Below are 24,678 nucleotides of genomic sequence, written 5' to 3'. Positions count from 1 at the left end.
GCTCATGAGTTGCATCACTGATCTTGTAGATCAGTATTTTCGCTATTAGATTTTTTTTTAAAGTGAAAGTCTGTCTGGGTTTATACACATTTAAACAATAAAACATACTAACAAGAGCTTGTGACTAAATACAAACATAATAACTACATAGAATCCATTGGAACACTTTTTTTGTTTTGTTTTTACATTTCTGAAAAGTAACGATTTTTGGATATACAAGGTTTCCACCCAACATACACGAGTATGTATGTAGAGAACAGTCATAGATTACTTCACCATAGTTTTGAACTCTTTAGTCTTTTGATTTAGCCTTTTTTGGTGCCTTGTTGGATTTGTTGAGAATCTTCATCAGGCTCTTGGACATGTAGTATGGCTTCTGTTGTGATCCATCATTACGTTCCAAGTCCTCCACTGTAGGAGAGAGGAAGAGATGTGTATACATTTAATGTGAGTGAATCTACAAGCTGACGAAAAAGCTGACACTGAATGAGGGGGAATGAGCTGGAGCCAGAGAGAGAACAGAGTAATGTATGCTGGTATGGATCGCCTTTAGCTCTGTGTTGTTTAGAGGGCCCTCAATGTATGATTAAATCGACTGTGTTCCTGACCTTTGTCTTTTTTTGGTCAAATGGGCACCTCCCGCAAACTTTGTTTAAGGGAATCAGAATCTGCCGACTCAGCAGACCTTGAGGCCGAGGAGTCGCGCCCGAGCGCCTCCAGGCGCGAGTGCCCGCGACGACCGGCCGATGGTCTGCTAGTCGACTAAGCGCCGTCCGAGTTATGTACCGATAGGCACAGAATCGTAAATAATATTGGTGGGGACTGCGTTTGCCCCAACTGCCACTCACTGCACTAACTTAGCCCGCCAGCCCCGCCCCCTTGTGCCTTCAACAGCATGGTAGAAGCGGGTTCGCATCTGGTATAGGAGGTTTGGGTTGTGTAGTTACCTTGCCATCATGATGTAACTCCAAAGGTGGACAAGAAATCAAAAATAATTTCTCCATTGACTAGAAATTGATCATTTAAAATATGCTCCTAATTGACTTACATTGTACAGAGGGTCTTTTAAAACCTGTAAATAATAATTTATATGTGTGTGTGTGTGTGTGTGTGTGTGTGTGTGTGTGTGTGTGTGTGTGTGTGTGTGTGTGTGTGTGTGTGTGTGAAAAAAATCTGTAACATATTATCAAACATCTAACAACAATATGAACTATAGTGTTAACAGAGTGACAATGACATAACACATGAGTCATTGTGAAACAATTATGATTCATGGTCACACTCTATTTCAGTAATATAATTAAATTGATTATATCTTATTGTATTTATTTTATTTGAATGCAGGGCATTAAAATGAGTCCATATAACAAACACATGTGTTGAATTAACTGTGGAAGAACAAGGCACTGGATTAAGTAAGCTTGGCTGTTAGCCTGGTCCCTACCGGCTAACTTCACAGCTAAATTTCCATGGTAACTAGGTAAGATTGCGTACATTTTCTTTCGTGAAATCGGGTCATGGATAAACTTATCCAGGGTGCTCTGGCTAAGATAATCTGACAAGATAATTAAACTTTCATGAAACCGATTCATTGCTAATCCTGGCTAAATTAAGCCAGGATAGGTGTTAAATCCAGGCTTAACCCCTAATTCTGCTTTCGTGAAATAGGCCCCTGCTGAGGTAATGTGACTGTTTAAATCTAATATCAGTTGAACTTGTTATCAACTCAGCTAGGCTTAAGATGTACAGGTGATCGTGGGCTAATTACTTGCACAGGGACCATTACAGACAAACAAGAAACTCAGAAGCAAAAAGAATGCATTGCTTGCATGTACGGTCTGTATATGTATGGATCTCAACAGGCCACTGAAAAGAACAGACATCTCCACAGTCATATTTACAATTTTATTATTTTAATAAATATCTAATGCATTGTGTTAATCAAAAATATTTGCAGTTATAAAACAAACAATTATAAATCACTTTACAAATAGTCTAAGCATCAATATCTAGAATGTGATAGCCATTACTTGGTGTTCAGTTAAATCATTATTTTATTTTCTTCATTTTCTTCATCTGAAAGTTGCAGTTACATCACCCCTACTCAGGACAAATGGGCAACTTTAAAGAAATTAAGTTGCTTTTGTACGTTTTTTAATATTTTGACTCATTACTGGGCGCTGAGACTGGCATGGACATGGCATGGACGTGGCAAACCGGCATCATATAGTACAACTTGAACATGTCAACATTGTAGATAGAGGCTTTTTATTCCTGACACACAAACATCAGTCTTGTGCACATTATAAATATCTTAAAATGTAATAAAAGTATTGCTTTGGCCAACACAGCAGGAATATTAAATCAAATTATTCTATGGTCAATAAAAAAAAATCTATGAAGGATACCAAACAACACTTTACATTATTTAGTGGCTCATGCTCAGACCTTTCACATATACAATCATTAATACCACACATACACATTCAATCGAAAGTTCAATAAAAGTGCAGAAACAGTGAAGTGTGTAAACTTTGGTGATATTGCTTTCCGCATGTTTCCTCTGCTCGGCGTAAAATGGGTGTCATGGAGAAGACACATCACACGTAGATCATATCGTTGCTGTTGGGGGTAAACCGTGTATCTCTATATTTAAAAATGTTCAAGTTCTTTTCCTGTAAATCAATACCCTACTTTGTCATACAAGACTGTCATGATAAAGTAACAAAAATAGCCTATCAAGCCTACAAGCTCATGAGTTGCATCACTGATCTTGTAGATCAGTATTTTCGCTATTAGATTTTTTTTTAAAGTGAAAGTCTGTCTGGGTTTATACACATTTAAACAATAAAACATACTAACAAGAGCTTGTGACTAAATACAAACATAATAACTACATAGAATCCATTGGAACACTTTTTTTGTTTTGTTTTTACATTTCTGAAAAGTAACGATTTTTGGATATACAAGGTTTTCCACCCAACATACACGATGTATGTAGAGAACAGTCATAGATTACTTCACCATAGTTTTGAACTCTTTAGTCTTTTGATTTAGCCTTTTTTGGTGCCTTGTTGGATTTGTTGAGAATCTTCATCAGGCTCTTGGACATGTAGTATGGCTTCTGTTGTGATCCATCATTACGTTCCAAGTCCTCCACTGTAGGAGAGAGGAAGAGATGTGTATACATTTAATGTGAGTGAATCTACAAGCTGACGAAAAAGCTGACACTGAATGAGGGGGAATGAGCTGGAGCCAGAGAGAGAACAGAGTAATGTATGCTGGTATGGATCGCCTTTAGCTCTGTGTTGTTTAGAGGGCCCTCAATGTATGATTAAATCGACTGTGTTCCTGACCTTTGTCTTTTTTTGGTCAAATGGGCACCTCCCGCAAACTTTGTTTAAGGGAATCATAGTTGGGGATGGAATATGAAAAACATGTTCATCACATGAATCCAGAGAAGACGTGTACCAATTTGTGAGTTTTGGACAAAATCTGTACTTGTGTGTTGCAGAAAATCTAGATGGGTGGAAATGGGTCTGGACTATATGGGGTAGTGATGTGCGGGTCAGGTTTTTTCATGACCCGCCCCGCCCCAACCCGCCACGGAACCCAACCCGCCTCAACCCGCGACCCGCGACCCCATATAAATCTATGGCTCAACCCGCCCCGCGACCCGCGGTGGGAATATAAATATATATTATATAGCGCTCTTTTAAGTACCCAAAGTCCCTTTAAATGTCTACAGTAGCACAACATTGTCATGGGCTGAATAAACAAGCATGTTGTTCAAAATAGGGTTTTTTTTTTTTTTTTTTCGTGTGAGAGGCTGACCCGCTCACCCGTAGCCCGCATAATTTCCTCTGAAATCCTGACTCGACCCACCCGCGCCGCGGGTTGACCCGCGGGTCCCGCGGGTTACGGGTCGACCCGCTCATCACTAATATGGGGAGTTCTGTCATGATCCAAAGAAACCAAGAAATCTTGATGGTGAAGAATTATACGCCAAAATGTAAAGCGGCCTGTTATAGTGCCACCATGAGGCCTATTTGAAGAATTTGGGATGGGGGCCTACTGGGAATATGCGTGCAAGGTTTGACACCAGTTGGTCAAGGGGGGTCCAAGATTAGCTATACATAGACAGACACACAAACAGACACACACAAACAGGGGCGAAAACACCATCTGTGCCTCCCGGTCTGGCGGAGATAATAAGATAATATATAAATGTACAGTATGTATCTATGCGTCTATACATAGCCAGTGCAGAGCTATTGACTGTGCACAGGTATGCAAGAAGTGCATGTGTTAGATAACAGCAGTAAGATCGTCAGAGATATGGTATGTACTCACAGAAGCAGAGGAAGAGCGTATCGACAGCCATGTTGTACACACTGAAGAATCCATGAGCAATGAGGTATGTTCCAACCACCACCGTCTGCAGGAACACGTAGCAGTTAGACACCAAACAAAGACATTATTTTGGGAAATGATCATGTTACATTTTATTCCTTGGTGTGTTGCATCCAGGAGTTTGTCCTGGTGGTATTGATACAGAGCATCAACACAAACCTGTTGTCATGAGAACATACAGTACTGACATGTCCTCTCATATGTAGTCTAGTGTAACAGAGTTGACCTCTAAAGCCGTCCTCTCGACTTGAATTCAAGTCAAGACATAAATAAAACCTTTTATCACATACCCAGCCTTTATTTGCCCTGGGTTAGGGGAGTGATAAGTAAGTAAGTAACAGCTGCTACAGCTAATGACCAATCAGCAAGTCAAGTGCCTCTGTGCGCTGAATTATCACCTTGAGTGACCTCGATGTGGGAAACGGTGTCAAACATGGTTATTGCGGATGGTAAGGTAGAATTAACCACTGAAGAGATACCGGAGTAGAACCAGAACAGAGTTATTTATATACTGCCATCTCCATTATTCAATAAATGGTGAACTTGACATGAGTGAGTCCTGACAGAAATAAGGGTATGTGATAAACAAAAAATGAAAATAAATTATAAAAAAGAGTGGTTCTTGATTATTTGATTAATCGAAAAATGTATTGATATAATAATCGCAAAGAAAATCATCGATAATCGATAGTTGCAAGCCCTCAACACCAGAGGCTAGGGCTGTTACGCCGGCCACTGGATGGATGACTTTGCGCAACAACAAATGCCCAGGTGATAATCTAAATGTAACATAACTCTGACAAAGAAATTATCTTCTGCAACATGTCCTTTATAGTCTTATTTGTCATTCGTTAACGGTTAGCTTCTTACGATGATTGGCATCCAGTAATAGTTGAGCACTTCTACACGGAAGGTGTTGCCCGGCAGTGGTATTCGGCCAGAGAAGAAAAAGAAGGACAAGACACCTGAAAAGCAAAGATTTGCTCATTGAAGTTGATCCAAATAAACTCACACTTAAGACGCTACAGAGAGGTGTTAATTTAAACCAAGTGTTAAGTTAGTTCACTTTAGTAGTAGCCTACATTAACACATATACAGAATTTGCCCTCTGCATTTAACCCATCCACCCAAATATTAACTTGATTGGTGAGGTGCAGCAATACACTTAATTAAACATTATCTTGCTCCTCATTCAATCTTGTTTTGTTTGTAATTGTTTTACTTATTTGATTCTTTTTCTAACCACTTTCAACCTGGCATCGCAATTTTATGCATGTCATAGGCATTGTTTTTATTTTATTTTTCAAAACATTCACAAATATTCTAAAGAAGCAAAAATAGCAGATCTACAAGCTCACAGTGTGTAAGTGTGTAAGTCATGCTACAAGCCAAATTTCCCATGTGGGACGATTAAGATCTGAACTGAATTGAACTAATTCCCAACAAGAGCCTTTTGTAATCGCTCCACTCTTACCTACTCCTCCAACCACCAGCAGCTTCCCAAAGAACAGCAGCAGGTCAGTCACTTTATCTAGCACCACCACTCTGTAGGAAGACACAGCATGTGATGGAAAAAAATGTCCCCTGCTACCAAGCCATGGTTCCAGTCACACAACCATATTATATACATGGTTATGGATGTGTCGATAACATTTAAAGGTAAACTAGCATCATGGTTCAGTATACAAACAAACAGTATACAAAGCCTTTGACATGCCACATGTGACTTCAGCAACTAACCTGATTATATTCCTCATGAGGAGCATGAAAGCATTCCTGGCCGAGACACAGAAGTTCTTCCCATATATGGCGATCTGTCAGGAAAGTGAGATCAACATGTTTTGTTAAAACAGAATACCTGCTCAAATCATACCAAGTACGATTTTACAGTGGCAGAGATGAGGAAGTAGGAATAGTACACTCCATTCAGTGCAGTTCAGCTGTGCATCCTGGTTGATACACAGCATTACTGTTGATTATCTGCACATATACTGTATATTATTTTATATTTATCGAACCACATACCTATATTTTCATATTTACATCTAGCTACATACCGTACCTATATTTTCATATTTATATCTAACTACATATCTACATGCCTATACACATGTAGATAGCAACGATATGCCTGTCCTTTAGAACATGTACTGTAGAAGATGCTCTGGTTTTAACAACAGCTGTTTCTATAATGAGAGGAAGAGGAACACTAAGCGGAACCCTAAGTTAAACATTTCTGAAAGTTAACCAGATCAAACTTACACAATGTATACAAGCAACCTTTTAGATTAAAAAAACTTTTATCTATTCTCTATTTTTACTACTAAAGAGAAGACCATTCTCTACCGTGTACCATGACTGTGCCTTTTGTATTATTAGACAACCTGTGCATGTTTAAAAGTCATGCAGGCAGTAATGTTATTTTGTCTATCCAGAAAAACCAGCTTAAGAAGAAGCCAGAGGCTACATGACTGACAGAGACTGCATTTTTATTCACTTGTCTAACATATCATTTATGTCACACTGGAGGGATTGGACGCGCCTTCCCAGAATGAGACACTTTTGTGGCGCTAAACCCCAAAAATATGTACTTAAAAAGACTCAACAGCCAAGGATGTATGGTAGCACTCACTAGCTTTGAAAAGAAAAGAAAAGAAAAAAAAGGGCAGGGACAGTGCCACAATTTCACCAATTTATTTTGGCCATATTTTGCCTTGTTGGCATCATCAGAGCATTCTCTGATGAAGTCCAACTAGGCTGAAATGTTAGCATTTCTGTCTGGCCAAAATGGCCACTGTCTGTGTCCTTTTTGTGAAAGTTGGTCAGTGCTTAACACCCTTGGATGTCTTTTGATAGTATTTATCTGCTGATTGGATGCAATGAATGCCAGGTTAGGCTTAGCCAGAGCCTTACTCTTTAACACACTTCAGTAGCTATAGAAGACTCTTGTGGGGGACAAACCCATGGCATTGTGTGGTTACTGACCATAATGTATGCATTCCTGTTGAGGAACTTGATAAACTTCTCCAGACACCAGAAGCAGCACTTCAGACAGCACATAAGAAACCGAGCACAGGGATTCTGAGCAGCTGGGGAGGGGAAGGCAAAATATTAGCCTTTACATTTTTTGAGACCACGACTCATCAAATGGCTTTAATCAAAATTTGCAAGGAGCAAGACCCATATAATGAAATGAGAGACTTTTGTATGCCTTCCATTCTTACATCTGGTTTTGTGGTCAATGTACTCCAGAATGATTCTGATTATCTGGACCAAGGTGAGAATCAGAGCACCAAATGCCAAGGAGCCCACATGGTACCTGAAACACAGATATGATCATCAAAATAAAGAGTGACATGTTTGCAAATAATTAAGAGTACTTAATCAGTGTAATGCTAAATTAATGTTCTTTTAGCCATCAGGGTTAGAAAGGAACCCTACAAGTGCGTAATAATAATGAAACTTTCAAATTAATCAGTTAATTATAATTAAAATCCCATCTCTGTCACAATTATACAGCATCAATGATATCATGGGATGACAAGATTATTTGAGATCAAAGGTGAATGTTGTTGTATGCATGTAGATAAGATAGTAGCCTACACAACATGACCATGTGTTCAACTACGCCCTCTAGCAGTCAGTATAAGAAACATCACCAATCCATTACAAACAGCAAGTACATTCCTGAGATTGTATCCACATGACGGAAAAACAAGGCAGCACATACTGTATGCATCCTTTCTACAATTCTATATGGTTTCATTCATTATTTTAATCCACGTGCCAAAAAAGGTTACACAAAGTGCCAATTTAACTCAATGTAAAAATGAACCCACACTCTGAATAGCTAAATTAACAATCAGGATTTGCAGTGTATTTTAGACATGGTCCTTTGATTTGATTTGATTATGTAATACACGCACATAAAATAGTAGAGCTCCCCCAAGTATCATATCACATATGGTGTAATATGCTGCGCTCATGCATGTGCCTTCAGGAGCAGCCAGGAGGGATGTCCATTGAACAGGAATGAACTCAGTGGACACTAAGACACCTACACAGGGACAGAAATACTTACCGCCACAGGGATCAAACCCATGATCTTTTGGCACTGGAAATATTTGACCTGTGACAATGACAAGGTTTTAATGGGAGGCTCATCGCCTTACCTCAGTGACCGCATAAAGGCCGCTGACAGGGGGAAGAAAGGGATGTCGCCAGGCTTGCTGAAGGCCCAGTAGTAGGAGGCAAAGGCCCCAGCCAGGGTGCACTGTCCTAAGGCGATGACAAAGTTGACACACCAGAGGAAAGCCACCACATTGTAGATCTGCAGGTTGAAAAGATTCCTCTGGATGAGACCCTCGTTGTTGTACTTGATGAAGACACAGCGAGCCGACGGGCAGCCGGGGTCATCCGTGTTGTTGAAGCCCTGAGTGGGAGATGGAGGGGAAAAGGTAAAGGGAGAATGAAGGAAGTTGTAGGAGGAAGTTGAAAGAGATATGGGAGACAGAGTTTGACACCGAGATGTTGCACAAACAAACAAAGGGAGGGTGGGCGGACGCTGTCAGGTAGTAGAACAAGAGGTGAGAATGTGAGAAACTTTTTAACTGTACAAAGATGTTTAGCCACCACTGAATCAATAATTCAGGTAAGTTCAGTAACATTTTAATGACTTTGGAGAAAATTGAAAACAAATGCAAAATCTTAACAGGAAAATGTTTCATGTTTATGTATAATATTGTATATGGCTGAAGCTGTGAACAGACAATGATATGTATTGACAGCGGTATTTTACTTCATTCATTATATGATAAAATACTGACATTGACTGCTCAGTCACACTAGGCCCATATAGTACTGTATATTCTGCTTGTCCACTCACCAAAGGGTCGCAATCCACGGTGCCATTAATTCTGTCACAGCCTTCTTGTGTGGTGTTGAGAGCCACCACTTTATACACTGGGTTTCCCGACGTGGCCAGATATCTACACACACCCTGTTAAGTGAAGTACTGATATTGTGCTGTGCAGAAGAAGTGCTTGGTGAGTGGTAATGCCAACACAACTGATTGCCAACAACACTGAATAGGGAAAACAGAAATTGTAAAATAGGGGTGCAACAGTTATTAAAACGATTCAATGTAATATAAATATTCTTTTTTATATTCGATCAAGTATAATATATTTTTTAATATATATATATATATATATATATATATATATATATATATATATATATATATATATATATAAAATAATAATTTTTTGTTTATTGTTTACATTTTTTATACAGTAGCAGAAATAGCCAAAATAGCAGATCAGAAGGCTATTTTGCTATTTGTGTGCTACAACATCGTACGACAAAGTATAAAATAAAGCTTAAGTGCTTAATCAGACTAATCGATTTAGTCAATTATAAAAATCCTTTTGAATAATCGATAGCTGCCGGCCTACTGAATAATGCCAATACAATTAATTATCCACAAGTTTCCCAGGGCATTGTGGGCATCACTTCCTGTCGATTTCTATGCTGATACCTGATCAAATCGACAGGAAGTGATGCCCACAACGCCCTAGGAAACTTGTGGATAAATATTGTTTTTTTCTCCACAAGTGAAAGGATACAAAGCAACGATGCCCCAGTAAGCCACACACACCACCACGAGTACAAAGGTAATCAGAGGGTAGACAAGACTGCTCATCATGTGACTTATTGCCCTGTAGAAGACACACAGATCACAAAGTCATTTCCTGTACTGATAACTTTCAATTCTTCAATCCTACAAATGTATAAAAAAAGCTTGAAAGCTGACAGAATGGAATGAAATCAGGTTCAAAGAAAAGAGCTGAACTTGCAGAAAGAGGGACCGTTACATTCCAATGGGTCGATATTTGACAAAGGAAGGAAGAACAGCCCCCCCACAGCATATTTCATCATACATAAATTATGTCTGTTAAAAAGGTTATGTACTGTAAATTACCATAATAACAATAGCCATATATACTGTGTTAAACAATTATCTAATATATTAAGATATATAATATGATAAGAACGAAATAAATATAGCAATACAACAAAGCAATTGCAATTCTAAGGAATTATCTAATAAACCACAGATCTTTTTTCTGTATCAAGAAAGACTAATACACCATATTAAATCATATTTAAATCTGTATTTCTTGTGAGTTCTCACTTGCTGGCCTCCTGGATGAGGGCGATGGCAATGAGGAGTCTAGTCCGCAGGAAGATGATGGTCAGCAGTATTATTGCTTCCGCCACAGATATGATTATCACTGGATGACAGAGGGACAAGAACATAAAATATAGAAAAAGTCATAACTCAGTGGTTCTCAATCTGAGGGCCGGGGATATTGCAAGTGGGCCCTCAAATAACTGGCAAAACACTAAGTGACCTTTTTCACAGCAATAGTAGGGTAAACATTATGCTACTATTTAAGATTCCATTTCATTTAGTGGAGCAGAGCCTTTCCAGTGAATCAACATTAAAAGTAGCAGAATCTTAACTCTGTTTGACCTGAGTGGAATAGAATCTTAATTAGTATAACTGATTATAACACCTGTGTTTACCCTATTATTTAATGTAAAAGTGGCAGCTGTGAAAAAGATAATTAAACAGGGTTTAATTAATGGAGTTTGGTTACAGTCAAAGTGTATTTGAATGTCTCTCTCTTATGATTTGATTATCATCAACAAATACTGTGTTTATTCAAAACATATAAATGTAGTACTTGACCCTGGTCTTGTGCAGGTCATAGACCTGGACAAGCTTACATAGACCCAGTATAGTAAAATGCTAAGATATTTTTAAATATAAGTGGTATGCATGGTTTTAAGTACTCATTTTATTTTGTGATATTTAAGCAACTGATAAATTACAGTAATGTGCTTTGGAACCCTAATACTGTTTCTTCAATAGTTCAATACTGTCCGACTCACAAAAGGCCAGCCAGGTTTCTTGGACCTGCAGGTAAACATTAAAGTTGGTTGTGAAGCCAACGTCCGTAATGGTAGCAGCGGCTGTCTTGTAGTTATCATATTCCCAGTAGCAGTGCCATATTCCTAAACACAAAGTAAAGTAACATTTCAGAGACATCAACAAACACCCAAAGGCTAATATTCACTCTAGCCATAGCCTCGATCTCCAGGCTTTTATTGTTTAGTTTTACTCTAGCCACAAAATACATTATCGTCTACTATTTCATTAGTAGAGTACAGTCAAAATACACAATGCAGCCATTAACTAGCGAGTGACATATTCAATCATCTTACTGTCCTGTATAAACAAAAGCAATACAATTGAGAATGGAGTTTCTCTACACGTGAAACTACATACTGAAAACAGTGTTACTGTAAGTTAACTAAGAGTGTACAAATCAAACTAAATTGATAATTTATCTCTGAGGCCAGTAGTTTGAGGACGGTAAAACTGATTTATTTGGCTGTTAACAACACAGTCCCTGAGGTCTTTCTTCCCTTTTATTTGGAGAACCAGGTAGACAGGAAAGAACACACAGTCTGATAATAAAAAGGCTAAAGAAAATACAATAACAGCCAGTGTTCTTGAGGTAGAACTGTCCCTTTTCAATTGGCACACCTTTTAATCCTTTAGTTTAGGGCCAACTGTACTGGTTCTGCTGCTGTGTGTCAAACTTGCAAACTCATCAATTGTGCTGCCGATAAACATGAACACATACTGTATCACCCTCAAACTGGAGCCCCAAGAGTGTAAAGATTTACCCTTATGGGTGCATTTTTACACTGAATTAAATTAGCTTTTTTTTTTTTTTGCTCAGAAGATGATTTTACCATAGGCCCCTGCTGCCAGCACTCCTATGATCAGCAACCACACCATGACTGGAGCTGTGAACCGTAACAGCAACAGGAACAGCATGCTGACCACCATGGCTATTAACAGACCACTGGAAGAGGAGAGGAGAGGAGAGGATTAAACACTGCTAATTTAACGTAGTGAGGAAGAAGCCATTACAGTTGCATTGCATTCTAGTTAAACAGATACAGTTTGAGCCTACATTCACTGAATATCATATCTAGACCCTAGCATAATACCATCAGTAGGCCTACCACACTGAAACATCTCAGTAATGTGAATAACTACACTTCACATTTAATAACAACTAAAGCAGACAGAGGGGAATGCTTAAAATAAAATCAGACTTTACTGAAAATAATGCACACGAAGCATATTGTGTATGTATCTGTACATAGATGTACTGTAAAGTGTAAAGTGGCCTACAGGAGGCAGTCTGGAGCACAGCAATGCAGGGTACTCACAGGAGGATCCAGGGCCATGATGATGCAAAGTCCTCAAAGATTCGGACACCAACCTCTCGAGCATTGAAGCCATTGACAATGTCCCTGCCAAAGACAAAGGGAGGGGGAGGCTGTCAGCTAAAAATAAAAACCTATTAACAGGCATACTGTACCACACTAAAACTACAAGAAAAATGTAGACACTAGGTAAAGCTGAAATTATTCAAAGAAATGTATGTGTGTGTGTGTGCGTTGGGGAAAAAGATGGTTTTCCTATGCCAGAGAGCAACACCCAACCAATGCGCGCTAAGTCCACAAGTTACCCAAAATACATCTAAAGCCTAACGACGAAGTACAAAAGAAGCTATGTCTACAGATCAGTAGCACAGAAGAACTACATCTACAAAAAGCCAAAAAACATAACGGTCAGTACAGAAACTCACGCTGTCGCAGACCCTGAGCTGGCAATGAGAAAGAGAAGAAGGTCATTGAAGCCTGTGTGTGTGTGTGTGTGTGTGTGTGTGTGTGTGTGTGTGTGTGTGTGTGTGTGTGTGTGTGTGTGTGTGTGTGTGTGTGTGTGTGTGTGTGTGTGTGTGTGTGTGTGTGTGTGTGTGTGTGTGTGTGTGTGTGTGTGCATGAGCAGGCATATGAACATCATCAGCTTGGGAAGGGTATGTCACATTACGTTTGTGGATGTGTGGAAGATCTTTCATTGGGATTTAAACTGTTATAGAATTATGTAAAGACTTAAAGAAAAACACTTCTCCTACCCAGTTCCGTTTTTAATGATATTCACTGTGTCATTTAGGCTGGTGGGCAAGCCTGGAACGGTACTGAAGTAGTCAGGGATAGTATCCAGCTTTAATATATCAGGTAAACATCTTCCCAGCACTGAACACCATGAGAAAATCAAAGCATTGTGAAACAGGTTAGACTAGACTTTGTACATTTTTTGTTTTGTTTCACACCACACCATTATTCATATTGCATGTGTGATAGGGAAAAGGACAAAAAAATAAATACTTAAAGGTATCATGACATTCATTTTCACTTTTTTTATTTTCAATGTTTTATTTGGGGTTTTATGACCTCAATTACACCCAAAAAACCTGAACTTAGAACATTCAGTGGATTTTCTGTGGTCTGGGGTTTTCTGAATAACTAGGCTGAAAAGTAATCTGAGCTTGGCCCTTCGACAGTGAGGTCACAGTCGATTAATCCCGCCCACTCTCCTCCTCGCCCCTCCCCTCCCCTATCCTTTCCTTTGGGGGGGGGGCGGAGCAGAGGCGATGATTGACAGGCAAAATCCCTCACCAGCGACACCCGCAGGCAAAGATTTCTTTTTTCATTGCAGTTGAAAAGGCTTTAGAAATGTGAGAGAAAAACACCTGCCATGGATCACTGGAATGGAATTTTCACTTAAAACTTTTTGTACACTTTTGAAGGACCAGGACAAAGACTTTGAATGTGGTGTAAAAGTGAATGTCATTAAACCTTTAAGAAGAGTAACCATATTATCTTTATAAATTTGCTAGTGGTTGGTTCCATGTAAATTTGTGAAAATACACCATGTGTTAACATGTTTATATCAGACAAGTCTATGGAATGAGCCGGTCCACTTACCTGAGATAGTTGGAGTGTAGAAGAAAGGACAAAGCTCTTTATCCACAATTTGTAAAGGAGTCTGGGAAATAATCATAGTTCAATCAGTGATCAAAATGTAAACACATTTGTGACCCCCCCCCCCCCCCCCCGCATGCACGCACGCACACACACACACACACACACACACACACACACACACACACACACACACACACACACACACACACACACACACACACACACACACACACACACACACACACACACACACACACACACACACACACACACACACACACACACACACACACACGTTCAGCTCATGAACAACATCATCCATTTTAAGAGCACAGCATTTTGAGAGAGCCAAGACAGAATGAGAATACTGACAGAATGAGACTTACCAACGTCGTTGTTGCAAGGTCAAATGATGGCACACATAGGCTTTGATTGAAAAAGCTTTTTGGATCGCTTGTTGAAAAATAAGCAGCTGGTGTAAGAGCCCAAAAGTCATCAGGGCATTCTTCCACACACACCTATGCATGAATAATGAAAGAGTAGACAATTACTTCATAATTCAAACCCCACTGCCTGTCCATGAAGTAAGAGCAAAATTGCCATCATGTGAATATGGTTAATGAACACTAAGTTGGTCAGAAAAATCACTAAAATGTAGTATATATTACTTTTCAAATAATGCCTCTGCAATTTTGATTTGCACTGAAGGACTATGGTGAACACAGATGACTAATAAAATTACTAATACAATATCGCCTAAAATTTAAAACACACATAAATGGACCAGTAGTTTTGTAAAGTAGATCATCAGAGCAGCTTCTGTACCTGTGTGGTAGGGCACTGAAAGCCATCAAGGGAAGCTGCCATTATGTTGATAGACGTGGCACATTTTAGAATGTCGAAGTAAAATATATTGGGTCTGTCTCTAAAAGAAAGAGAGAGAGAGAGAGAGAGAGAGAGAGAGAGAGAGAGAGAGAGAGAGAGAGAGAGAGAAAGAGAGAAAGAGACATACAGAGAGAGTGGAGACAAGATAAGCAATGCATTGGAGTCACACATATTGAGAGGAGTCTGTTCTTGTTAGGAAACGTACAATGGATAGTACTGGCTTTTACTTACATATAGTAAGTTATGTCTCTCCATACGTAACATACTTAGCCTACATATATAACGTTTTCAAACAATGTAAATCATGAGTTGTTCTCATTTGTTATTAATTTGATAAATACTACTTAACATTTAATCTGAGGTTGTATTCTTGTTTTTATTTTTATATTTTAATACAGGATACAATCTCATGATTAAATGTTGAGTTGTAGGTACAATACGAATAACAAATGAGAACATTTCATGATTGACATTGTTTGAATGTCCTCTAATATGAATAACAAATGAGAACATTTAATGATTGACATTGTTTGAATATGTACCTAATATACAGTATGTTCTGTGTTAGTGCTTGTACACATTGGTAGGCTCCCTATTATAAAATGAATAACAAACATTTTGTGATTTACATTGTTTGAATATCCTCCATATGAATAACAAATTAGCACATTTTGTGATTTACATTGTTTGAATATCCTCTAATATGAACAACAAATTGTTTGAATACAAAATATATGTACTATGTAAGTAGTAACTATGTTACATAACTTATATGTAAGTAAAAGCCATTAGTATCGATTTTAGGTTTTCTAATAAGATCGTGTTGATTGAGAGACTCAGATTGCACCATTAATTGAGCAACTACGGCCACAAAGTCAACATAATTATAGCAGCCTTACTGATATTTACTTACTTATTTTCCCCAATGCCACAGAAAAATCCAGTTGAGTTTCGAGGATAAAGAACATGGCGAGGATCGCCATAAAGCCAAGCTGATGGAAAGCACACGCAGACACATTAACTAGACAGATTAACTGGGAAAGAAGCATGAAGTAGAGACAAAAAGGCTGATTATCATTTGGTCATTGTGCATGTTTTAAATTCAGCCAATTATAATTGACAAGTACTGTGGTGCATCTTTGTGGAAAGGAGAGGTCCTAGTGAACCTGAAGCATACATTATGTTTACTGTATGTGCCGCTTAATGTTCAATATTCATGGATTCTTTTTGTTTTTGTCGCATTCCTAAGCAAATAATTTGATGACCGGCAGAGGTTCCGGTAGGACACACAAAGAGTCTATTTTGTGTCTACTACCGGAACCGCTGCCTACTGGTCATAAAATTATTGGCCATTGCTCACATTGACCGCATTCTGAATTGTAGACACACAGGCCATATCCTGTGACCTCACTTCATATCAGGCTGTTCTATTGATTCTAGATAAGAGCAAGGGTTTCTGTGTTGTTATGTGTTTGATGACAGCCCAATACTCTGACCAGCAACAGCAAACTTGACATCATCTTTCCACACCCTCATTTACTAATCATAGCCTCATTTTATGTTTCTCTGATGGCAAACAATTGAGCTCCACCCAGTGTTGTGAACAATCAGGACTTGATTGTTACACTAAGGAGGATTTTAATATACCGCAAGAGTTGTGAGGCTAGTTGAATAACTAGCACAGAGAAGAAAGGAGTAAGGGGTGTTGTGCTGGTTAGCATTCAAAGAGTGGCTGTACAGACCAGGGATAATGCTATATTTAAATAATATGTCATCTCCATTCCAGCTGATACAGTAGCACAGCTGGGGCTTGTGATGTTAAAGAAGAGACAACTGAAACAAACATTGCAAGCTGATGAACAGGTAATCTCTCCAGACAGCACCACAGCTCCAAACATGTAATGTTGTTGTTAGTATGAATAAACACGGATGCACCCGGGAGGAAGTGGGTGTGTGTGTGTGTGTGTGTGTGTGCGCGTGTGTGAGAGAGAGAAATTGAATAAAAAGGAAGACTAACAAAAAACAGAACACAGAGGTAATTAAACAATAATAAACTATTCATAAATGGACACTCCCAATGTGTTGTTTCATAACTTATGCTATTTTTGCATGGCTGGCATCAGTGACTACAAGCAAACGATTCAATACATAGGATCACAGGTAGCTCTTATGGTGAGGTAGATCATTCCATCGTAAGTGTTATTTCTGGTCTACACATTAGATTCCTGCACCTGCCAATATGCCCTGCGAGTCAGAGCGTCCATAAGCAAGGCACAGGATCCAACCTGATTAGTCATCATGCATTCATCTGGATGAAAGCATCAGCTAAAAACAAATACATGAGTCTGGAGTGCCATCACTATGGCTCGACGGTCTTACCTATAACCCCCACGACAATGTAGCCAGCAATAACTCCCATGAACAGAATGCAGCATAGGATGTCAGTGCAGCTTCTAAAGATGAAAAGAGAGGGGAAAATAAAGTGCTTTGAGTCTCACATGAATTGACGCTGCTGGGGTAAGATAGATATGGTTCAGTCAGTAAACAGGAACATGACAAATGCAGAGGGCTAAAGACAGACATGCAAAACACACTGGACAGAGAATCTTCATAGCTAGACTAGGGTTTGGGAATGGGACCATACAATAACTCAAAGATGTGCAGGCGGGGAACAGATACAGCCTGAAGCAAAAGAGAGATCACCTTTTATGAATGGGGCCATGGAAAGTAGGGTCAAACTGAGCAGGATCACCTGGGAAGAAAAGGCATTGACAGTTCAGTTCCTGATAATACAAAGGGCTTTACGGATGGCTTTTAATGGAAAGTAAATGTCAACCTACTTGATATTCAGCAAGCAGTCACATAACCACACAAATTAAATAGCCTTTATTGACATACGGAAGAGAACAATCATCCTTCTTTGAAACTTCCTTGTTTGTCTACACATTAACATGGATTACAGAGGGTGTACATTCTTTGGAAGTCCTTCGGACAACAAGGAACTTCATAATCTGCGAAAGGTGAGATAGGAAGAGAATGTGTGTGAACAGAATTGTGTGAACATTACGGACATAAACTCATTTGGGCTTTGCAAACATTTTATCCAGTCCATAAATAAATTAAGTTTGCAGTGGTGAGGATTGAGGTTAGATTTCAGGTTCTAAGAGAAGTATATGAATATGTGTGTGTGTGTGTGTGTGTGTGTGTGTGTGTGTGTGTGTGTGTGTGTGTGTGTGTGTGTGTGTGTGTGTGTGTGTGTGTGTGTGTGTGTGTGTGTGTGTGTGTGTGTGTGTTCCCTATGAGAGCAACTTGAGTTGTTGCTAAGCATTGAGTGGGAGCCTTGTTATGCTCCTCCAGAGTTAATAAATGTCAGTGCAGCTCTGAACTCTGCTTGTGGATGAGGAACTGATGCAGAGAAATGCCAGAATCATCATTTTTATGGCTTTTATGCCATGTAAAGGTATGTGCTACCTGTAATCATCATCTTAAAAGAGGTTACAGAATTACAGGAACTGAACGTCTGGGAGTCATTTCCTGGAACAGAGAGAAACCAGTCTCTTGCAAAAGAGGCAGGAACAAGGAACCAATTTATTTTTTACAGGCTGTCTATTTTTGGTGTGAGGTAATCACTCAGAATCTTAATATACGTAATTGGGTTATGGTTCACTGCAAATTGCAAAACGTTGTGCCGTAAGGGTAATGTTTACACTCTCAGATTTAAATTAACACTCAGTATTTTGCTGTGATGTCTTCATGTGAATCAATAGGCTATACGAAAGAGTGCATGAAAATACATAGGAGTTGAGGCAGTGGGTTTAGACAAAAACACTTGGTGACTATTTGGATAGCAATGAAAATTATTCATTGCTATCTATTTTTTTGTGACTATTGTTTTTTTCAGATTTGAAGTTTGGGTTTGCAAAAGGGACCGTCGTGGTTTCGTAATTATGGAAAAATGTACCTCGTTAAAATGTAACCTGCTAGTCATGTCCCCAACAGGTAAAACAACCAAAACATTCCACTTGTAAAAGTCAGATCAATTACCTTCCTTTATTTTGTCCTGCGGGGCAGGAAATGTTGACACAGTTCCCGCTGAAATGCTGAGAGTATAGGCTTACTTCTTGTTTTGATCTTACAACACTTCAAATAACCATTAACACAAGGCTAAAATACAGAAGTATGGATTATGTAGGAAAATTATTCAATGCTCTTTTTGCATCACAGCCAAATGGAGATGAATAGGTTACCAAAATGCCAACTGTAATTCTCAGACTAAATTTGTCCTCATGATCCAGACTGTGAATGGAGGTTAATAGGACTGGTTCCGGGGTGGTAGCTGAATGCCTTCTGTACATTAGGCTTTCTATACACAATACAATGTGAAGCGATGTTTAAAATAGGATGCAATATGACTCTGGTTATACATAAGGCAATATGAGAGCCAGTCCCAGATTCTGTCTATGACTGACTATGCAGCAACTTAGTGCAATAAGACAGTCTTTTTACCAGCACATTATTTTATTACAGATTGTTTACACATGTAATGGGAATTCCTCATTTCAGCAGCTAGATACTTCACATAAAAAAGTGAGTCTCACTAATACTATACAGCAGTGTAGAGTTACAAACAAAACTTTTCTGCTGTTGCATAAAGGCATCACAATGTATCTAATTGACAGCAATATCAAATACCAGTGAATGCCTAATGACAACTAAAGTATGGGCTGTCTTGGGATGAATCAGACAGACACAATAGGCGTCAATATTGATGTCAGCAGTTTTTCAATCCTTTCTTTGACTGCAGCGAAGTTGAGAGTCAACCAGGGAGCTGATGTGAATGTTTCCCATCATAAGAACCTGTTTGTCTGCCTCAATGCCAAGATAGGGTCAGATTTCAGCACTACCCGACCTGACAACGTGCTGTCTGTTTGGAGTAAATGATGTCTGGAGAAACAGGCTTACCGAGTTAATTACCCCTATAAAACTTTGAACCCAAGGTGTTTTAGAATTTTTATGGCTATGATTGGCCAAACACTGAAAACTTGTGACGACTGCTAGTCTTAACTTGACCTTGGAGGAAGATGAGTGATGTAAAAGCGTGAATGACTTTCTATTATCAGCTGGCAATAAGACGTTCAGTAATGATAAACAAATAAAAATCCATGCTTACACATTGTGGGAGAGTGCATTAGCTACTGGCTGGTTACGAAATCTCAAACAAAGTAAACATTTCCTTGAGCCTCAAGGATGCTGTAAAGAGTGACGCCGCCGGTATGATTTTGAGAACACAACTACACACCCTCTTGTAAAACACAAAACAAGTCAAAAGCCTTTATAGTCTGCTCAGTTTAATTACTCGGTTTTGCAGATCAAGCATGGTTAATTGGTGACCTATACATAGTCCTTCAGAGACTAACTCAGAGAGCGAGGGGGAGAGAGAGAGAGAGACTCTGAGATGCAGACAAACAAACTGTATGCAAAAGATTCAGAGATTGAGAGAAAGAACAAGGGGATGGAGATTTTCAAAGGATGTAAAATGGCAGGCTCTCTTTCTTTGAAATATAAAACACAGCATGCAGCAAACATCAACCACTGGCATTCGTACTTCCTGTTGCAGGGCTTTGACAGCACAGGAGAAGCCCTCGGGGAACAACTTCCCTTTAGAAAACAAACTGGTGCTGACGTGGGAATTACATTTACATGAAGTGGGTCTTTTGCATATAGGACACTTAAGTCAAGAATGTAAACACTGGTGGTTACCCCTTTGAACCCCTTGTTCTTATTTACAACTTATTGAGAAGACAATTAGAGATGGTACAGCTGTTTACCTCAGGGGAGGAGTGAGGACTTGTGTACATTTGCCTCCCGAAAACTCCCAGACTGTCAATAGACTCATGGCTCAAACCAACACAACAAAGTCAGAAAGCAAACAGTACAGTAGCCTAGGATTCTCAAAGACTGAGATCTGCTCTTGCATAGCACATTCTGCTGAACGGCACATGCAAATTCATGTAGGTAGATTTGTTCAGTAAAAACAATAGCAACCAGCCACCAAGGCCTGGCCACACAGTGTCTCACTGCTTCCCCCAAGTTCATGCAAAACAACAACATTAAAGAACTGGACCTCTCTGACATGGAAAAGACCTGTTGAATATAGCCTACCTTCAGTGTCTGTGATTGTGATTATAAAAGCCTCAGATAAAACAAAATCAATACAAATCTATTTGAAAACTGATGTTAATGTAGATTAGTCTGTTGACTGACATGCTACCGTTTATATGGGTTAGCTGACAAATGAGATGAGAAAAAGACATTCTGTCTTTAGTAGCCTACTTAGACGAGATCTTAACAACAGATGTAGATATACTATAACACTATGACGGAGACTGATCACAACCATCACTACAACCATCACTTATGTAAATATTTTTGTTCTTTTATAACTATGATGTAAATACACAATTTAAATCATTCCAAATGATAACATCAAGATTCGTGGCATTAAAACATGCTGTGATGATGACAAGCCTATTTGGCCTAATTCACTGTTTGCCAAAAATACCTGAAATGACCAGTGAACCATTTGAGACATGCAATGATCCTACATAACGAGTTACCAGTGGTGTAAAGTAAACTAAGTACATTTACTCAAGTACTGTACTTAAGTACAATTTTTAGGTATTTTTGGGCGGTGAAACCGCCCTTATAAGTGAGGTTTGGAAAAATGTACAAATATCTGGGGCAGTGAAACCGCACCTATAAGTGAGGTTTGGAAATTTGTACAATTATCCTGCGCTGTGATTGGCCAATCACAATCTATTCAGGACTGTGATTCGCCAGTGTCACATGACACATGTGCATAGCCCTATATAAGCAACCATAACTTAAAAAAAACCATAAATTGTTTTTTTTTAAGTTATGGTTTTGTCCATCATAAAGAGTGTTTCAATAAATGTATTTATCTTTTGTACATGATTGATCGACTCCATTCAGTATTGTGATTAGCTAGCAAGACACCGCCCACTTCACACAGGGTGTGATTTTTGACTTTACTGGAGTATTTGCAATTTTCTGTACTTTCTCTACTCCACTACATCTCAGAGGCAAATATTATACTTTTACTCCACTACAATTATTTGAAAACTTTAGTTTCTATTTAGGCTACTGTGTAGATTTTTGATTATTATTACAAAACATACATTAATCACTTCAGTCCCCTATTTAAACTTTGGCTATTTGAAAATAGCCGATCTACAACTTGCTTGTAGATCTGCTATTTTCAAATGATTTCTTTTAATACATTTTAGACATAATGATATATTTGAAACGGGGCATTCCGCATAATGAGTAGCCTACTTTTACTTTTGGTACTTTAAGTATATTTTGATGCCAATACTTGTGTACGTTTACTCAAGTAAATTTTGATTACCAGACTTTTACTTGTAACAAGAGTATATTTCTGAATTGCAGTATTGATACTTTTACTTAAATAAAAAATGTGAGAACTTTTTCCACCACTGTTGAGATGCAATGATCCTACATAACAACTAGTTACTGGAGTGACAGTTTGCCCAGGTAACGGTTGTCAAAACTCACCGTATTCTTGGTCCGAACTAGTGTTCTCCTCCTGCTTTTTCCCCATGACTGTCAGCTTCCCTCCACCTTCGTTATACTTCTAAAGATACAAGAAACCTTGACCTGACCAAACCGTCCTTTAAAACAGAAAAAAACGACGTTAAACCAGCTATAATCTCAGTGAACAGCCCTGTACAGACATGACATGAGGACTGATAACTTCGTCAATCTTTCTTCCTGCCCTGGCGTTTGTTACTAGGCGGTGACGTCACAGACGCACCTGCTGGGGGATGGATGATGCACCTGTGCTGCTGTGCGCTCGGAAACCCCGCCCACTCTGAAACCCCGCCCACTCTGTGATGCGCAACCCTTTTCATTTTTTCAACAAAGGACCACCAGTTTGATATGGGCCCAGTGGCAGTGATGGAAGAAGTACCCACATGTTTCACTTAAGTAAAAAAGTAAAAGGACATATGCTCTGTTACAAGTAGAAGTCCCATATTCAAAATGTACTTGAGTAAAAGTACAAAGGTATTGGCATCAAAATGTACTTAGAGTACCAAAAGTAAAAGTACTCATTGTGCGGAATGTCCACAAGTTTTCAAATGAAAATCTTTTGAAAATAGCAGATCTACAAGCTCACAATGCGTGACATTGCGGGGCATTGTGAGCTTGTATATCTGCTATATTCAAATGGACAAAATATATATACGGCTGAAGTGGTTAGTGTGTTTTGTAATAATAATCAAAATCTACAATGTTACTAGTAACTAAAGTTTTCATATAATTGTAGTGGAGTAAAAGTACAATATTTTCCTCCGAGATGTAATGGAGTAGAAGTAAAAGTATTGAATGCTGGAAATACTCAAGTAAAGTACAAATATACCTCAAATTTGTACTTAAGTGCAGTACTTGAGTAAATGTACTTAGTTAACTTCCACCACTGCTAACTTCTTAATTTCAAGGACACCCATAACTCTCAGAGTAACAGACCTGTAAGGGTCCATTTATCCCTGGAACCCCAATCTACACTGTTAATTTAACTCTGAGAGTGTACAAAACCAAATGGTCCATTTTCCCTTTGGTGCACTTGTACACTGTCAGAGTTACAGATCCATATGAGTCTGTACATTTATTTACATTTGGAACCCCAATCTACAATATAAAATCCTCACTGTTAATTGACTGTAAGTTAGAGAGTGTACAAATGGGCCTCTTTTTTGTACATATTTTGTATTTCCTCATGCTTTTTTTGTATATAATTTTTATTTTTCCATGCTTCCCCCCCCCCTTTTTTGTACATATATTTTTTAAATGCTTTTTTTGTACATAGTGGTATTTTTTCTGTATTATCTGTATTTTCATGTTGATTTTTGAACTGTTTGGTTGCTACTATATATGTCTATGAAATTAACTCAAGGACCCCAACGGAAACAAGTCTGCAAGGACTTTTTTGGCCGGACCTTTTAGACAAAAGCATTATAAATGTAACTGTGTTGTTTTACATTCTTTTGCCTAATACAAATTTCAATCAAAAACAATCAATCAATCAATGGGCCGGTTCAATTTGAGGGCTACACTCTTGGAGTTACAGACCCATAAGTGTCCATTTAGTTCCTTCAATAAGTATCAGTCATTTAGCTGGGGACCTACTGGAACCCCCTCAAGGTCCGATTGGGGGTCCCCGGACCCCACGTTGATCTAAAATAAATGAGAAATCAAAGCTTTGAGTATTATTTTTGTTTCACAAATGAGCCCATTGCATAGGCTATTTCAATGGCGAGTAAATTGAGGCTTGCACCAATTCTAAAATCAACACCAATGAGTAGACGTGTCAGACCTCTAATATACTGTAAGCCATGACTGTAAAACATATGGGCTTGAACC

General features: G+C 38.8%; 1 protein-coding gene across 1 annotated transcript; it reads right to left on the bottom strand.

The window, feature by feature from the left end:
* Positions 1-1,896: 1,896 nt before the first annotated feature.
* slc44a4 (solute carrier family 44 member 4) lies at positions 1,897-23,019 on the bottom strand. Its single transcript, XM_080442434.1, has 22 exons — positions 22,813-23,019; positions 17,920-17,968; positions 17,596-17,669; positions 16,130-16,208; positions 15,157-15,256; positions 14,718-14,849; positions 14,332-14,392; positions 13,479-13,599; positions 12,730-12,813; positions 12,244-12,356; positions 11,374-11,496; positions 10,610-10,709; positions 10,041-10,133; positions 9,299-9,401; positions 8,586-8,845; positions 7,638-7,732; positions 7,399-7,502; positions 6,154-6,227; positions 5,888-5,958; positions 5,284-5,378; positions 4,354-4,438; positions 1,897-3,159 (listed from the first exon to the last, which is right to left on the bottom strand). The coding sequence occupies exons 1-22, from the start codon at positions 22,856-22,858 to the stop codon at positions 3,041-3,043; spliced, it is 2,181 nt and encodes a 726-aa protein (XP_080298560.1). The 5' UTR covers positions 22,859-23,019; the 3' UTR covers positions 1,897-3,040.
* Positions 23,020-24,678: the final 1,659 nt, after the last annotated feature.

Source organism: Gymnoscopelus braueri (genome assembly GCF_963280865.1).
Source record: "Gymnoscopelus braueri genome assembly, chromosome: 11".
NCBI lineage: Eukaryota > Metazoa > Chordata > Actinopteri > Myctophiformes > Myctophidae > Gymnoscopelus > Gymnoscopelus braueri.
Note: the sequence above shows the minus strand (reverse complement) of the source record. Positions and strands in the feature narration are given on the sequence as shown.

Excerpts from the sequence above, each read along its gene's own strand:
- slc44a4 (XM_080442434.1), bottom strand. The coding sequence starts at position 22,858 with ATGGGGAAAAAGCAGGAGGAGAACACTAGTTCGGACCAAGAATACG. Across the intron at positions 14,850-15,156 it reads TTCAGTGCCCTACCACACAG|GTGTGTGTGGAAGAATGCCC; the intron begins GTACAGAAGCTG and ends ATTCATGCATAG. Across the intron at positions 11,497-12,243 it reads GCTGGCAGCAGGGGCCTATG|GAATATGGCACTGCTACTGG; the intron begins GTAAAATCATCT and ends CTTTGTGTTTAG.